This window comes from Vidua macroura, chromosome 2 (assembly GCF_024509145.1).
Source record: "Vidua macroura isolate BioBank_ID:100142 chromosome 2, ASM2450914v1, whole genome shotgun sequence".
Lineage (NCBI taxonomy): Eukaryota > Metazoa > Chordata > Aves > Passeriformes > Viduidae > Vidua > Vidua macroura.
The window spans coordinates 3,575,808-3,593,777 of NC_071572.1; the positions used below are offsets into that span (position 1 = coordinate 3,575,808).

The following is a 17,970-nucleotide window of genomic DNA, read 5'->3' on the forward strand; positions in this document are numbered from 1 at the left end:
TAGAGGCTTTTTGGGGACTGGCTATGCCTGACTTGTCCAAAACAATGCTTTCCTCTTGCACATTCATCTCTGGATGTCAGCTGGGGAAGTTACCAGGCAAACTGCTTTGATAAGTTCTAACAGTGGGAAAGAATGAGGCTTTAGAGGTTTCTAATGCTCGTGAAAACAATGTAGGAGCAAATTATTTTTATTATCTGTGAATTCTGGAAGCTGTTTGGGGAGTGAAGGAACTAAAAAAGTGTTTTCTTTTATTGCATTGTTGGTCTTCACCCAGCAGTGAACCTTATGAAAGCTGGGTGCTCATCTCAGCAAGCTGGCAACCACCCAGCTTCCAAATTCCAGCTCCTTGGGAATGCAAAAAACCTGGAAGTTCCTAAGCAAGGACTAACTTTTGCCTGGTAACAGGTAAAAATGATAAGGAATTCTTAATACAACACATTTTTGTGGAAACACACCAAGCACAGAATGGAGTTTTTGTGACAACTGATTGGATTGTTTTGGAAAAAAATCAAGGAAAGCAATTGCCAAGTGCTTGTAAGATTTAATAAACATTTAATGAAAGTAAAACATTTGGTTTGTAACAATCTGAATGTTTGAACTTTCCAAAGGTAAGCTGATGTACTAAGCTATCAGGAACAATTGTGTATCCTCAGGAGCTGGTTTTAACGAGGAGAGTTGGACCCTGGCATGGAGTTTGGGATTTGCCTTGCCCCCCTCACTTGTCTGCCTTCACCCTTGCGCTGCTGGCACTGCAGGAGTTGTCTCCTTGCAAACATTCCTCCCCAGAGAGCTCCTTCATCAGGTGTTTCTTCCACTCCAGAGGGGCTGTCCTGCCAGCCCAGGGGGGTTTGCCCAAAAGAGGGTTCATAAGCCCCAAAGGAGATTTTCCCCCTGGGCACAGCAGTGTCACTGCAGCTCTGTCTCTGGCTGCCTGCTTTGCATTTGGCACCTGAAGTGTGGAAGCCCTGATGCAAATTCTCAACAGCTTCTGAGAAGATGTGGTTTTTTTTCAGCCTGGTGGGGTCTTTGCTTGGACTTGCACCTTCACTCCTGGCTTTCTTTTTTTGCTGCTCATAGTGGTTTTTCTCTTCTTTTTCAATTTCTTCCACTGCCTCTCCCTCGTGATTGTTCTCTTTTACTCTTTGAGGATTTTTTTCAGATTTCATCAGAGTTTTCAACTCATTTTTAAGAACTTCTGTCTCTTTTTCCATTTCTTTAATAAATTCTGAAAATTTGCGTTCTTCCATCAGTAGTTTGCCCTCTGAAATATTGTAAGGTTTAAGAACATGAAGAGTTATGAAGCTTTAAAAAGAGCAAGTATCACATCCTTATTTCACTGCTTCAGTTCTTATTATTGATAGTATTTCAAATACCATCTCTAATAAATACCACAGCATGGGGCAAGATTTAAACAACATAATTCTGCCACTGAATCCAGGTTCATATCTTTATTTTTACTTTTTTTTCATGGTGTTGAATTTAGTTAAATGGATCTAGCAGCCATTATGTACAGCAATGGCTAAATAGAGTGCCAGAAAAGTCATCTACAATGCTACAGAGATACCAGGTGAGATCTGAATTCTTAATTGGATTTTCTTTCTCTAAATTCACAACAGAGTTGCTTGTGTCTAGCAGAATATACAGCAACTCTCTCACCTGGGAATGAGGGGGATCCGCTTTTCAGCAGGAAAAGGAACATGTGTGAAGAAATGCCATTGATCTGTGCAGGGGACAACTTCTAATGGGTCCTGTGCTCTGCAGAGACTCACAGAGTACCCCCAAAATGAGGCATAATCCAAGCTTAAAGGAGAAATAAGAAGTTGCAGGAACTAAAAAAGCTGTGTAAGTCTTCAATAAAAGTCTGCTATCAGTGAGAGAAACTCAGATTTCGCAGATTTCTCAGAGGGAGCATTGTAAGACCTGTGTTTTCTGTCAGTTTTAAAAGGGCATTTTAAGGACAAATGCTGACTTTGGTTGTCTGGGGGGCTCTGGAAAGACTGAGAAGGCAGAGTACAAACCTCAGGAGTTAACACATGCCAGGTTACAGGGATGTGACCTGGCATCACCTGTTCCACCTGGGCAAATGTGTGACCTGGAGGTCTCCTGCCATTTGTGACATGTCTAGAATGGTGGCACTTAGACATTTTCTTTTCCTAAAAGCCTTAGAGGAAATAAGAGGAATGTTTCTAGAAAGAAAAACGTGAATGAGGGAACAGCAGTGGCTTTTTCTTTCCTCTGTTCTATGGAACTGGTTCAGAATAAAGATGATTACAGATGAGTCCCTTGCATGTAACTTTTCCATGAGAACACAGTGGCTGAGATTTCCATAAAATCTCTTTCCAGGGATCACTAATGAGGAACTGCCCCCAGCCCTCACAGTCCTTTTCCAGCCATGGAAATATGTTCACATCAGTGATGAAGATTCCCAGCTACCACTTTGAGGTCAGTGGACTGACAACTGTTAATTAACCTGTTACAGACAGAACACTGAATTTTTACCACCCTGAGCTTTGGGAAAGAACATCAGGGTGGAGATGCCACATCCTGCAGAACAGCTCTGCTCTCGGTGCAGCACCACCAGCAGCTGCATTTTCCAACCCTTTCTGTGATTCTGTGATTTCAGTGACACCTCATTCATCATTTGGAACTAATTCCTGTCAGCCAGGTGCCAGTGAAGGGCTGTCACAACCACAAAAATTTTCTGGTAATTTGCAAAGATCAGGTGAATTTCTGAGAGAAACATTAAACCTACCTCTGTGTGTCCTGTTTGAAGTTTCTGGCACTTTCTTGGTTGCTTGCTTTTCTTTTTTACCCTGGCCATCTGAGCACACTTCCTCTGCTTTACCTTCTCCACCCTTATCTCTTCTTTTCTCCTACAATTGGCAATTAAAGGTAAAAATAATGAGGGAATGCTTGTTTAGTGACTTTTAAAAGAATACAATCAGTGCAATACTTACAAAAACATTAGTAATTTCTATTGCTGTTACATTATATTTTGCATCACAGCATTATTTCTGTACTGTAATCACACTCATGCAAAATCCACATCCTAGATGATGGATCAGGCTATCCAGGCATATTTCTGCAACTTAGGGAATAAGACACACCTTAGCTGAGAGTTTAAAGAGGGGGTTGGATTTGGATCCAGATCTTTCCCACCTTTTTTAGCTGGATTGGGTTTTTTATTGTTTCCTGGTGCTGGGACAGCAGCAGTTCTCTGAAACTCTCTTTATCTACTTGTACTGATCTGTCTACTCTCAGACCTGTTGAATAGGACAAGCATTAGCAATACAGTAATTTCTGGAATTAGGTTGTTGATATAAATAAAAGATATCTCTGACAACTGACAATACTGGTATGTGACCAAGAATTTTAACTTTTCTTTTTTTAATGCATATCTTAATGCCCTTTAAAAAAAGAAGTAATTTGTTCTGCTGAATCCATAAATGCTGAAACTGGACACAAACCTGGATTTCTGAGCCTTTTCATCTGTACATCAGTGCATCCCAACCATAAGTATATACATAAATATCTATATAAAGTAAACTACTAAGTATTTTTTCAGATAGAACATGTAAAATCAGACAAGTGTGTCTATGCCCCAGATCCCACATGGGCATAATTCTTGGTTCCATTCTAGTGTAAATTTGAGAGATCTGCTATGAAGCCTCAGAGTTCAGTTTCCTAAATTTGGATCTTTGTGGAACCCAGTTCATGGAAAATGCTTAACACTGTTTGAAATATCAGTGGTCTTTGGAAGAGATTCCAAGGGAGTGACTGAATGAGATGTTCAGAGAAATCTGGATATGAGATGGAGAAGATGAGTATATTTTTGGAATAATTTTGACACAAGTACAGCAGCTTAGAAAGCTGCTACCACCAGAGCAGCAAAACCGGGATCTTACCCACGTGCACATTCACCATTTTCCCCAGTTTTGGGCTCAGAAATCAAAGGATAAAACGCACAAAAATGGTGCCCTCGGGGTGTTGGCAGCTGGGCGGTGGAAGGGATGCTGGTGACCGGCCTGGAATGACTTCGGCGATGCGGGAGGAATTGTGTTCCCATGGCTCCGGGAGCTTTTCCAGCCGGGATCAGCGGGGCGTTCCCCGGGACCGGGACTAGGGGGCGCTGCCGCCCCAGGTGAGCCGCTGCCACCTGCCCGCGCTCCGCTCCCGGCCACGTGGAGCTGTGCAATCCACGGCTCCAGCCAAAAAATCCATTCCAGTTACGTGCACAGAGCTTCCGGGACACCTAAGGAAGCCTCCCTCCAGCCTTTTATCAGCATCGCTAAAAAACCCAGCTCCAAATTTCCTGCTGGCTAAAAAAATATTTTGTGAACGTCCACTAGAAAATAATGACCTGAAGAGGCAACTCTTCGGAAATCTGCTAAAGGAAAATTCAAGTCAGTAGTGAAAAGGAAAACAAATTGTCAGCAATTCCAGCTCTGGGTTTCCAAATCCATTAACTGGCAGAGAATGAAACATTTTTCTAAAAATTCCAGAGGATCGGGCAACTTTGCTTGGAAGCTTTTCATTACAAAATATCATGTCTCTCTCCAACTAAGCTCCCTTATCTCGCTTAAAGGAAAGAAGAATTTAAATAATAACAGTGTCTCAAGTGCCATAATTTAATAGCAATATTCAATATTCTATTGAATATAAGGCCATATGTGAGTAAAATTTTAAAGAATGGTAGTTCTGTGGTGTAAGTTAAACAGGAATTCAGAGTTTCATAAAAAATGTGTCTGACTTGGGATGAGAACCAGGAATATGTGTTTTTCTTAACTTTACACCTTGAATTACCAGTCTTTTCCCTGTAGTTCACTGGGGATTTGGGCAGAGTTAATGGGTTTGAAAAGGCAATGAAGAGGAAAGAAATAAGCAACTGAATGTGGTAAGATTTTGTATTGCTGCCATGATTTCAGGAATTCTGTGGGAAGCATTTCCAGCAGACAGGTTTGCTAAGGACTCTTTGGTACCCACATGAAGAAAGTCCTGATTGCTGCTTCACTTTAGGAGCAGCAATATCTGATCAGTGTTTTCAAGAGGTGCCTCAGCCAGGGAAGTCCATGTTTAGATCATTCCATCCCAAATTCTGGGTGTAGTGGAGGCAAACTGGGGCATCTCAAACAGTGCTGCTTCATTTTAATCAGCTGAATCCCACTCCAGGCAGCTGCCCTTGGAATGTTGCATAGCCAAGACTGCATGGAACAGATATTTCTCCCCAATATCTATGAGCATCCATGTGAGAGAAATATTCTTTACTAAAAAGCTCTTTCTTCCTGGGTAGAACTTAATTTATGTTGTTCTTTTCTACCATTCAAGCCTATCCCTGAACCTTTTCAGCCCACACAAAAGCACTACTTTGGCATTTAATTTGGAATAAACCTCCCAGTTCTAAAACAGTGGAAGTGTCACTTAACTAAACAAGAGAAGAAGATGGTTACAGACATACTTTGGTCATTAGGATCCCAATCACTTCTGTCCCTCAGGGCTTTTGGCATCCGATTTGCATAAATATTCTGTACGTAAAGTTGCCGATCCTTTTCCTAAGAAGAAACAAACACTGTTAAGCTTCTAATATGCATCAAGAATTACTTTTTACCTGCTTAATTTTCCCATGCTGGTTGAAATCCATCAAGGATTTCACCTTTTGCCAGACCCACATGGTCTTTGTCATTTACATTTTTCCAGAATAAATATTTTTTGGCCTTTGCTTCCTCTTTTTTGTTGATTTTTTTAAAAAATCATTTACTCAAGTGCCTTTGTCATATGCTCAGTTGGTTCACAACCTGTTGCTCTGGTGGTGACATGAAAATCAGAGGTGCATTTTGACATTTATTTAGCAAGATTCCTCTTTCTTTAAGGAAATCTTTCTTAAACACAGAGGACAGATCTCAGCTACACTCTCACCACTCCGGCTTTCAGTGGGGAAAAAAAACAGGAGCTTCATTTATTTGGGAAAATTACAAGTTATCCTGGAAGTGGAATGGCCTGAAATAAGACAGGTGCCTAAAACAATGAATTTGTAAGGATAAACTCTGTTCTGGCACAGAAATAAGGTTGAGAAGTATGTCTGGTCTTCTTTGTGGTAAATCAATAGAAGATTTTGTGGATCTAAATAGAAAATTCAGAGACCTGAACACACCAAAAACTGTGTGGAAAAGAAATGAAACAGAACTATTTTAGAGAAGAGCTAAGGTGAGAATAATTTGAAATAATTTGCATTCTGGGACAGTTTTACATTAGTCTTCCTGAGATTATAATTGTTCCTATCTCCCAGATCTGCATGTCCAGGAGGAGATCAAACTCTGACACGGAAAAAAACTCTGCCAAGTACCAGGAGGAAACTTCTGCACCTGCTGCAGGGAAGAGGGATAAACAACACTCCTGTGCAGAAATCCCAACCTCCAGGAACCCTCAGGAAATGCCTGTCCTGCCTTTCACAATGTCTGGGAAAACTCCCCTTGACAACATCTTCCACAGATATTTGATTCCATTTAGGAAGAGAAAGCTCCCCAGTGGGATCACCTTGACACAGAAATATAGAAATAAGAGTATTTTAACTGTGTTACAAAGAGAGTTATGAAAAAGCCACAAGGGATTCCAGGTTTTCTGGAATGTGTAAAGGTTTTCTTCATTACAACTCATATGGCATCCCATTCCTGGCAGTTTCAGCTTTAAATCCATTTCGTTTTCCTGTATGTTTGATTTACAAGCATTACAAAAAGTGCTGAACTGGACCTATTTATCCCCAAACCATTTGTCTAAAAATGAAACTGGAATTTAAGCAAACTCTTGGAACATTTCCACAGGTTTTTTTCTTAAACTCTAGTTTTGCAGGTTGTGATATTTGGCTCATTTTGACTTGTTTCTGTGAGGGAGTTAATTTAAAGTGAGTAGATGAATATATCTGTTCCCAGTCTGGCAAAATGGTAACACTCTGGGGTGGATTTTTAAATTTCTGATGCATTAATCTCTGTTTCAATTCATTACAGGACTGCTTCTAAAAAATAAACTCCCCAGTAATGCCAGAATTTGACATTTCTGGCTTTTTTAGTCGATTATAGACACAAGAAGGAATCCAAATTCCGTTAGTAAATACTGTAAAAGAAGCAAAAGGAATAGGTAGCATTAAATACTTGAATTTTCCTGTAGAGATAGAAACCTGGATAAAATCTGAAATACCTTAATTTTTTGGTGAATGATGTTAATTTCCATTAGCAAGTTCTTTGTGGTCATTGTAGCTTCCAGGAGTTTTTTACTCTCACTTGCCAGCTGACGACTAAAGGTGCTGCTGTTCAGCTTCAGCTGCATTTCCAGACTCTTAAAAAAGTGACAGATTTTACCATTCTCAGTGTGACAGTTGGAAAACTTCAGTTCTTGACTGATTGAAAATATAAGTGTGCTAATATAAGGAAATGTAAGCTCATAATTATATATAATAATTATTATCATATTCTAATTATAGTTATTATCTTCTAATTGTAGTAATATAAATAATATTATAAAGTATATTGTAAACAATACATGAAACTATACTGAAGAATCGTAAAAATTAATTTCAAAGTAAGAAAAAAAATATTTTAAACCTATTTCCACTGAACAAAAGAAAAGGTTTTGGCATTCAATCATAAAAATAAGGCCGTACATTACCTTTCTGATGGATTAATTAATACAACCAGCTTTGAGAAATATTAAGGCTTTCTATTCACAGAGACCTATGAACTGTAGCAGAATAAGGAGGCTTAGTGTAAATGAAAATTGGGTGATTTATTGGGTTTTTATCTTCAGAACCCAGGGCCATGCACTGAAATTCCAGTTCCTAAAAGTATTGGGTGGACACCAAAACCTGTGTGATTTTATAGCTCCTCACTCCTGGAAACAGAAAGTTTTTAAAAGAGACTCTGAATTCAGCTGTTTATATTTACAGTTTCTCTTAAGATTTCCTGGCTCTTTATTTAATTCTATGCATAATAAACCCCATAGGAAATAGAAATGAATTCCTGGAGGACCATGGAAATTTCACTCTTCCAGTTTTGTAGTAAAAATTGTGTTCCTATCTTTTTTTGTGCTGGGGTCAGTGAGAGTAAAGAAACATGAGGTATTAAAAGGAGATGAATTATCTCCTCTTGAGCTTCCTTAGACTCAGGAGGGCACTGCATTAAGCAGCATCCAGTGTTACAGGATTATATCAGAATCATTCATCTGATAAGAAGGAGCCTAAAATTTTCCACTATTCCTGCACTGAAATCTCTCCTGCTGGACGATCCTTGTGATTCCTTCCCAACTTAGGATATTCTATGACCCTACATTCCACAAATACAATAATTTGCAGGCATTACCTGTATCCTCTCATCCTTTGCTTCCAATGTTTTGTTGAGGATTGACAACCTGCGATTAAGTTCCTCCCTCTCTGCCAGAGCTTTGTCTTCTGACAGCACGAGCAAAGTCTTCAGATCATCTTTAGTTCTCCTCAGCTCCGCTTCAACTTTTTTCAGCTCCCGGGCTGTGTTTTTCTCGGCCTCCTGGGACGTTTTCAGGAGGTTCCTGAGGTCTGTCAGCTCGTTCCGATGCCCTGCCAGCAGCTCCTGCAGGTGGCTCTCTGCGTTGCTGTACCTGTTGATGGCCCTGGCGTGCCGCCGGTTCAGCTCTTTCAAAGCCAGGTTCTCGAAGCTCGAGGTCTCGATTTTCCTTTGCAGGTCGAATATTTCGTTCTTCAGCTCCTTGATTTTGTGGATCCTGGCTGAGGATATTCGCTGGGCCGTGGCGTTTTTGTCCTGGTAAACCACCCCGCTCTGCAGGGTCAAAAAGGAGTTGTTCAGATTGGAGGTTTTTGCAGCTGGCCATTTCTTCCCTCCTGCATTGAGAGCAGAGTGAATTGGCATTCAGAGACAGAAATTATTTGAGACAAATCAAACACTGTTTGCTTTTTCTGCTCACATAAAGTCCTACTACTAATTAATTACTACTCCTAAACTGCTCATCCAACTACAGAACTGTGGTTTCTTCACAAAATGCCCCAAAACTCTGAAGTTCATTGAGCAGCCTGGTCTAGGGGAAGGTTCCCTGCCCATGGCAGGGGGTAGGACAAGATGATCTTCCAACTCAATCCATTCTAGGATTTTATGATTCAAATGATTCACAGATAAATGCATTAAATATTTTTTTTTTATCTCTGTGTCTTTCTGTGGCTGCAGCAGACCACAGCTAGCAGCCAATGGAAATAAATGGAAATATATCAATGGAAATCAATTTTCAATCTGTGGAAATCAGTTTTCTTCCTGTAAATCATGCACTTCACTAACATAGCCACAATCTGATGAACCCAATTCAACCCATCAGAATCTACACCTTGAATAGGTGCATGATTAAAAAACAAAACAAAACAAAACCAAAAAACCAACAAAAAACAGTAGAGTAATTTACAGGTCTGCAAGGACTCAAAAAACCAACATGCTCCCAACAGCACATGGTCGAAATCCCTGCAGCTGGGATTTCTAACCAGTTTTCTACAGTTTTCCAGTCAGATTTGAATTAAATTACATTGTTAAATAAACCTTAAATGCTCATTGCATACAACAGGTGTGCAGTTGTCTATGTGGTTTCTAAACAGCAATTAAAAATAAATGAATGGGCAACTTCTCAGTGTGTTGCTGCCATTTGCCTCTCCTTATGGCCAGGGTTCTGGCTGAATTACTCTCATTTGCTTTTCCTGAAGCAGGATTAGAATTTAAAACTATTAAAGACTATAAATCTAAGTGTGTTCCGCTTTTTCAGGCACATATTCATTTTTACTACAGCTTTCATGACATTTCAACAAGTATTTTGCTAAAAAGTTTATTAGAATTTATCGATCACCTCATATTTTATGGGTAAAACAGTCAAGGTCCTGACTTAAAAAAACCACCAGAATAAAAGGACAGATCTTTACAAGAATTTCTCTTGAATCCAATATTTTCTGCAACACAATTCCACTGCAGGAAAACTACAATAAGACCACAAATATTGTCACACAAGTATTTGCAAAATTACATTATTTTACTATTTTATTTTGCCAGAAAGGACTGAGAGGATGGAAAAAAGGGGCAAAAAGCTGTCAGAATTTCTGTAAAATGTATTCCATTTCCAGTAGTCATGGACAAGCAAAAATAAACACTTTATCTAAATGACATATAACATCTACAAATATATACAATAAATCATCCACCACAGATGGAGGTCAATAATGATTTTTTGCTAACTAGATATAAAAAAGTCATTACTTTTTCTGGCCTGCTACTTTTATGCCAGTATAACTTCTTGACAGCAGCAAATAATAACATAGATTATAACAGAGACAATTAGTGGTCTTCTGTTTGTTTTTTTTTGTTTTGTTTTTTTTGTTTTTTTTTTTTTTTTTTTTGGTTGTTTTTTGGTTTTTTTTGTTTGTTTTTGGGTTTTTTTTGGTTTTTTTTTTTTTTTTGTTTTGGTTTTTTTTTTTTTTTTTTTGCCTTTTTTTTTTTTTTAATTGATTTCCATTTTGTAGCTTTGGTAAATCAAGATGAAATTTTGAAGCTCAGCAGGAAAAGGCTTGCTGGTTTCCCACGCATTTTTGTGATGTGGCCTGGTAGGATTTAAGGATTTAAGAAAGGAATGGGTCTAGATGGGGAAAGATGCAGACATGGAGAGATTCCTCACTGTTAACAGTGGCATCAATTCCATGTACATTTGCATCTTCCTTCTCTATGCTCATTCCACTGAGGCACAAATTCATTCCACGGGATACACCATGACCCAACTGGCCACAAAATGGCAATTTTCTGGTCAAAACAGACACTTTTGTGCATGATTTTTACCCATTTTCCTTAAGAAAGGCTTTTTCAGACTTGCCAGGTGATTCATGGTCAGACACCAAGATGTGGCAGAGCCATTTTCAGGTCCTTGGGTTAAAGCTGAGGAATGAGGATTGCCAAGGGGCTCCCACATCCCAGGTGATTCTCCCTTTGGATCACTGAGCTTTGTGGGATAACAGAGCAGGGAATCTCTTTCTCTCTTTGTCTTCCCTCCCCTTATTGGTGTTTGAAATAGATTTTATTATATATATTATTACTGTATATTATATATATAAAAAATATATATATAAATATATTAAAATGTATTATATATTCTATATTTTATATAATATTATAAATAATATTATACCTAATGTAACATATACATTTATTACAGATGATATATAATATAATATAATATAATATAATATAATATAATATAATATATCTATTATATATAAAATATATAATTAATATATGTAATATTATAATTTCTATTCTATTCTATTCTATATTAATAAATAACAAATAATATATAGTATAATAATATTCATATAATATAATAATTAATAGTATATAATATATATTCTATTCTATTCCATTATATTATATTATACCAATCCTCCATTCACTGAAAAACTGTTGTCCTTCTCTTGCTAATTATCAAAAAAAAAGCCAAACAAAGGGAACAATGCTATTTCTTAAGAGAGTCTCATGCTACCAGAAATACCTCATACTACCAGAGAACAAATTTACCTTTTTTATCACCCTGGGTATAGAGACACTGTCCACATTTCTTTCTTTCCTTTCTTGTCTTGGCCTTTTTCTGTGTTTCCTTCTTTTCAGTTCCTGCTGTTTCTAAAGGTTTGCCTCCTCTGACTCTTTCAGAGTCAGTCACTGAGAAAGCTCTTGGAATCATCACTGGGAGAATGTTCACTTGTGTCTCCTCCACCTCACCTGGGATTTCAATAGTATTTCATGTCATAAAAATATAATTAACCACATTGTTCAAGAATTGGACAGCAAATCAGATCACAAAATTAACTAATCCCTTAAAACAGCATAAAAATCACCTTAGCTGCCAGATGAACACTCTAAGCAGAGGACAGTGAAGAACCTAAAACTATTTTAATATGTTTGTAAAAAGCATGTATTTGCATTAAATAAATAATTCTAAGTAATTTTCTAGGTATTTCTGAACAACTGTTATGCTTTTTTAATTTTTTCCTTTTCCTCCCCATTTTTTTCTTTTTTTTTTTCCTTGCCAAGGCTACTGGGAAGTGCAAGAACAGATCATTTTATTCAGTTTATTCTCCTGACAGAATGATTTAAACACTGTAGTTGTGGTAAAAAATTATTTCTTGGGATATGGCTTGATACCCATTCCATTTTCTTATTATCATGTTCCAATCCACTTCAGGTGAGGAGAGGCAAGTTTTACCTTGAGCCACAATTGTGGAAAGGCATTAGATTCTAGACATACCTGAAAGTGAGATTAAAACAAAAAAGAGGTTAAATGTTGGGACCCAAAGTGATAATTCAAATTTTATATTTTGCATAAAAGAGGAAGAAAAATAGAAAAGTAGGAAAATATTTGTTAATAGGAGGTTTTGAGAGTGGCAATGTCACATTCATCTCATAGCAACAACAGGGCCACAAAGAAATTATCTTTGCTCCCTTAAAATTCATTTATAAACAAAGAATCTTACACAGTAGAAGGGTAAGTTGTGTATTTTGGGGGCCTAAAAGGAGCATGGCAACTGTGGAAAGGAATTTGAGGGGGGTTAAAATGATGTTTTAGTTCATATGGGTTTTAACACGTCCCCTTCACTAACAAAATATGAAACTATTTTCTTAGAACCTTCTAACTCCTTTGTTGGCTTTTTTGCTTCGTGCTGGCATTCCATTTTAAATTAAATTTCTTAAATGGGAGAGGGGAATCGCATAGCTCCCAAAGAAAATTAAAGAACGTAATTCAGGATTGCACAGACCATTTTAGGCTGAATCAAAACAGTTTCATTACTCTTAATTCCTTTGCATGAACAGTTTTTCCTTGTGGAATACTGAGGAATGCCACAGTCCTGCTAAATCTGAGGCAGTGCAATAACCCACAAGAGATGAGAAATCATATTTTGAGCATTAGGCAAAGCCCAGGTTGATCCACAGATCTGTATTTGTGTTAAAATTTGATTTGGCACTGCCAACACTTTCTAGGCAAATTGTCTTTAAAGCAAATTACCTAAAATGAAACTTAAAACTACTGCTTTAATTTTTTTTTTGGATGAGAAGTGTGGCCTGAACCTGCTCATCCAGAGCAGCTGTTGAGAAGTAAATAAAATAGAAAAGGAGAAGACAGGAAAACCAAAGGTGAAGAAGAAACAGAGATATGAAATGAAAGATACTGCAATAGAATTAAAGAGGCAGGGGCTGGAACGGACAAACTCCAGGAGAATTTATGTTGAAAAAGTACAGGAGTAAAATAATTAGGGCCAAATTCCTGTGTTGAAGATGAAAATGTCCTGGCACCCCGTCAGTGTCCACCTGGACACGCAGCCACAAAGCCAGTGCCATGTCCTGGCAGTGCCCTCAGTGTCCCAAAACCCCACACCCAGTGCCATGTCCTGGCAGTCCCCTCAGTGTCCCAAAATCCCACATCCAGCCCCATGTCCTGGCAGCTCCCTCAATGTCCCACCTGGACACACAACCCCAAACCCAGTGCCATGTCCTGGCAGTCCCCTCAGTGTCCCAAAATCCTACACTGAGCTCCATGTCCTGGCAGTCCCCTCAGTGTCCCAAAATCCCACACTGAGCTCCATGTCCTGGCAGCTCCCTCAATGTCCCACCTGGACACACAACCCCACACCCAGTGCCATGTCCTGGCGATCCCCTCAGTGTCCCACAACCCCACACCCAGTGCCATGTCCTGGCAGTCCCCTCAGTGTCCCAAAACCCCACACCCAGCCCCATGTGCTGGCACCCCTTCAATGTCCCACCTAGGCACACAACCCTAAACCCAGTGCCATGTCCTGGCAATCCCCTCAGTGTCCCAAAACCCCACATCCAACCCCATGTCCTGGCATCCCCTCAATGTCCCACAACCCCATACCCAGCCCCATGTGCTGGCACCCCTTCAATGTCCCATCTGGACACACAACCCCAAACCCAGCCCCATGTCCTCGCAGTCCCCTCAGTGTCCCAAAGCCCCAAACCCAGCCCCATGTCCTGGCAGTCCCCTCAGTGTCCAAAAATCCCACACCCAGCACCATGTCCTGGCAGTCCCCTCAGTGTCCCAAAATCCCACACCCACCCCCATGTCGTGGCAATCCCCTCAGTGCCCCAAAACCCCACACCCAGCCCCATGTGCTGACAATCCCCTCAGTGTCCCAAAACCCCACATCCAACCCCTTGTCCTGGCACCCCTCCAATGTCCCACCTGGACACACAATCCCACACCCAGCCCCATGTCCTCCCCCCACTCCTCTCTGTTCTCCCTGTCCCCCAGGCACCCACAGGTGAAGGATCCCACCTTGTCCCGTGTCCTCCCTGGGGATCTGTCCCTGCTTCCACCCCCGTGTGTGCTCCCCTCAGGGCCTCACCAGCCGCCGTCACCGGCCTCCATCCCTGTTGCTGTGGGAAATGGCGGCAGCACCCTGGCAGCGGGGTCTCACCCTTTTCCTCCCTCTTCCCTCCCTCTTCCCTCACCCCAGACCTGGCAGAGGAGCCCGTGTGTGTATTTCCACCTTCCTATTTTAGTACCATTCCAGGGTTTTAATGGGAATTTGGCAATGTGGGTCCTGTTGTGCCTTGGCCATGGAGGTGCCTCAGGGCCTGGATGCGCCCTCAGAGCGCACAGGCCGGACCCAGCGGGCTCCAAATTCAGGGTTAAACTCAACATCCTTAAGTTGAAAAAGGGGAAAAATCCCTTCAGAATGAAGTAATGTTTTCCTTGGAGGCTGCACACAATGGGAATCATGACCCAAAACCTTCGGGAATGGCATTTCCATGTGCAGCTCAGTGAGGGTTTCGGGTATGAAGCCAAGCAGGAGTGAGAGTTCATTGGCAATTCTGTCCCAGATTTGACCATGGATGTTTGGTGGTACAAAAATTTACTGCTTTGACTTTGACTTTTGTGACTCTTGTAGATGGTGCTGTGCAGGTCCAGCAGTTGGACTTGAAGATCCTTGTAGATCCCTTCCAACTCAGCTTATTCCGTGATTTTCTGATAAATTATTAACATCATTATCACAAGGCTGATCGGTATGCTGTGAAGCCCAGGGCCATTTCATCCTTTGGTTGTACTTCTTCAGGGCACAGAAAACCAAATAATTTGGAAACATTCTATTCCAAATGGCCAGTCATTTCCAGGCTATACTCACATGTAAAATCTCCTGGGAAACAAGCTTGTGTAATAACTTGAGGCAACAATTAGTGTTTTCTCACTGGGTTTTTTCTCCCGTGGTTGTTGTTCTTTTTCAGGAAAATACTCTGAAAATACCTACTTCTAATAGGCTTGTTGCTGGACCTCCTGTTACCCCTCAAAAGTAAAAAGAAATGACAGATGGTGAGCCACAGTAAACTACCCATACTGTTATTTTTAGTTTTCAGTGCAGTTTTTCAGGATCCTGGTTCCATACATGGAGTACTGCATTTCCAGCTTTGCATACTGGTTAACAGACAAAAAACTTCTTTTCAACAGCATTTTTACTCTTTATAACTAGAAAGAGTAAAATTTTTACTCTTTTAAAAACTCAACAGCATTTTTACTCTTTATAGCTGTGTAACAGTGTATTAAGTCCTGTCTAATAAATTCTGGAAATAAAGTATTATCATCCATTTTAAGTGTTTTCAGGATCAGATATTACTATATTCAATCTTAACACGTGAAACATATTTTTCTAAAACCTAGTCCAGTTTCACCTCTGGCACAGGGTCAGCTTTACTAAGCTCATGTTGCTCACAGCACAAACAGACTTGGCCCTTAAAATTTGAAAATAGTCTGTGACCATTTAACATTCTTCAAATACCACTCATGCCCAGAGACCTCCTTTAGCAAGGATGTGCAGGCAAGCACTGAATTGTGGTGATTTCTGGGGTAGAAGGTGACAACCAGATGGAAAATAAAGAGCATCCTGGATAATATAGGAGAACGGGAATATTTTTTCTGAGTATTCTGGACCTCTTTTTACATCTTTTTTGATGCAAAAAGGAGGAGAAAAGGAGGAGAAATTGGTTCTGGGTATATCGAGTCAGGCAAATCAGTATCAGGCCGTACCAGACACACATTTATGTCAGGAAAGTCCCTGAGCCCTGCAGTGTAGATGATGATCTGAATTCTTTAAAGCTGAGAGCGTTTGTAACCAAGGCTTATTTCAATATGATCTCTTCTATAATTACTGCTGCACCTTTGCTCCCCTTGCTTTCCCCTTCCCCTCAAATCTCCAGCTACAACTCCAGAGCCTCGTACCGGTCCGGGGAAGCTCTTTCCCATGCAACCCGACAGCTTTGGGATTGCCCCCAGCTCGAAGCTGCCAGCTCCCCGTCCCTTCTCCCTTCTCAGTCGTCCCTTCCCCCTCTCCCAAATATTTCTCCAGCCCTGTCTCATTGGTGCACTACTCTCCCTTGCCTTTTTTGGGCTGCCACCCTGTCAATCTAATGCAATAAGGCCAGGGGCAGGTGCAAACCCCTTGCTCTGGCTCCTCTTACTGACCAATCCTCGTCCCAAAATACCCAAGAGCCAATGGAGTGGGAAAACCCGGGACCCCGCGAGAGGGAGAGAGGGCAAAGCTGCCGGATTGCGGGGGGGAGGGGGCATCCATTTAGCACCCGGCTTAGCCCAGGAGCTGCGGAACATTTGGATTCCTCCGGGGATCGTGGTGGCTCGTGGATAGCAGGGCTGCTCTGCTGATTCACTTCCAGCATGGTGATCAAAGTCTTTGTCGCCACATCTTCGGGGTCTACAGCGGTAGGTGACTCCTTTAACATCCTCCTCTTCCACCCCGCTGGGGTCAGGGTGGGGAATTAGCCCAGGAGATGCCAGGAAAGAGCTTGCACGTACAAAAAACCCACTGGAATTCTTAGTAGGAAAAACACTTAGTTTTATTCTGACCTGACCACCTTATTCTTGAAAGTTGCTCAAGTTGTAGAGAATTCCTGTCAGTGAAGGCTGGCTTGCCTGCAAGCTTTTACCACAGTTACATTTACATCTAAATGACCTGTCATTGCATAGATTTACTGCTGTTTGGGAAAGTATTTCCAATATATATATTCACTGAAGAAGGAAACAGTGGGTATTGTATTTGTGCAAAAGCGACACTGGACTATTTACAGGAGAAAATAAAGTGTTTATTTTTAAAAGAGACTTTAGGACACTGCTCCTGCAAAGGGGGAACTCTGTCTAAGAAAGCACCTGGGGCTGGATAAAGTTAGACAGAAAATCTTCTTTCCCAAGCCCCTTCATTTTCCTGGGTTTTGGGAGGTTTTTTGTTTACTTGGTGTTTTCTTTTTGGTTTGGGGTTTTTTGGTTTTGTTTTGTTTGTTTGGGGTTTTGGGGTTTGTTTGTTTGTTGGTGTTTGGTTGGGTTTTTTGTTGGCTTTTTTTTTTTTTTTTTTTGGTGTGTGTGTCTGTTGAAATGCTACACGGATGATTTTTAGCATTGAGATCTACTGCTGTAGCTGTCAGCAGAGAGTATCAGCTGAAGGGAAGGGCATGTGAATAGTAGGGAGGTTGGAAGTCCGTGGGAGGTGGGAACCGGGAAAGGACTGTTTCCTTTTATATCCAGTTCCCAGATGAGCTCAGATTGCAGTTTTCCTTTGGCACTCCCTCCCTCTCAGTGGCACGGCTAAACAAACTGGCTGGTGCTTGCACAGAGCTCTAACTACATCTCTATCTCCCTGACACCAGCTGCATTTCTTTAAGAAGATTCCAGAGTGGAAAAGCTCCAAAAAACACCCCCTATTTATGGGACCATCATCTGTGGGAAATGAGCCAAGGGTCCTTCACTAAAGTTCCAGTTGGAATGCTGCTGAGGAAGTTTGCAGTTCTCTCACCAGCCTCCTCCTAAGCCTTACATTCTAAAATTATTATTGATATTTAGCATTCTTTTTTTTTTTTTTTTTTTTTTTTTTAATAGTAAACCTGAGGTACAAGGGGGAAAAAA

The 17,970-nt window shown here is 40.6% G+C and overlaps 2 protein-coding genes across 9 annotated transcripts in view; one reads left to right on the plus strand and one right to left on the minus strand.

The window, feature by feature from the left end:
• Positions 1 to 525: 525 nt before the first annotated feature.
• On the minus strand, positions 526 to 14,736 carry LCA5L (lebercilin LCA5 like). Of its 5 annotated transcripts, none has more exons than XM_053971203.1 (9): positions 14,571 to 14,624; positions 12,256 to 12,297; positions 11,571 to 11,771; positions 8,346 to 8,860; positions 7,189 to 7,326; positions 5,456 to 5,549; positions 3,160 to 3,263; positions 2,753 to 2,873; positions 526 to 1,261 (listed from the first exon to the last, which is right to left on the minus strand). In XM_053971203.1, the coding sequence occupies exons 3-9, from the start codon at positions 11,731 to 11,733 to the stop codon at positions 663 to 665; spliced, it is 1,734 nt and encodes a 577-aa protein (XP_053827178.1). In that variant the 5' UTR covers positions 11,734 to 11,771; positions 12,256 to 12,297; positions 14,571 to 14,624; the 3' UTR covers positions 526 to 662. The 5 variants fall into 5 exon arrangements, with proteins under 5 accessions (XP_053827178.1, XP_053827179.1, XP_053827175.1 ...); XM_053971204.1 differs by lacking the exon at positions 14,571 to 14,624 and adding an exon at positions 14,341 to 14,356; XM_053971200.1 differs by lacking the exon at positions 12,256 to 12,297 and having other exon boundaries at positions 14,571 to 14,736.
• The window catches only part of SH3BGR (SH3 domain binding glutamate rich protein), a 28,913-nt gene continuing 25,222 nt past the window's right edge, over positions 14,280 to 17,970 (plus strand). For 2 of the 4 annotated variants that reach the window (XM_053971205.1, XM_053971209.1), the window contains exon 1: positions 16,690 to 16,776. In XM_053971205.1, the coding sequence (XP_053827180.1) occupies positions 16,732 to 16,776 (45 nt within the window). In that variant the 5' untranslated portion in view covers positions 16,690 to 16,731. Of the gene's footprint in view, positions 14,327 to 14,496; positions 14,541 to 15,290; positions 15,376 to 16,689; positions 16,777 to 17,970 lie in introns of those variants that run through there. The other 2 variants (XM_053971208.1, XM_053971206.1) reach the window with 2 other exon arrangements.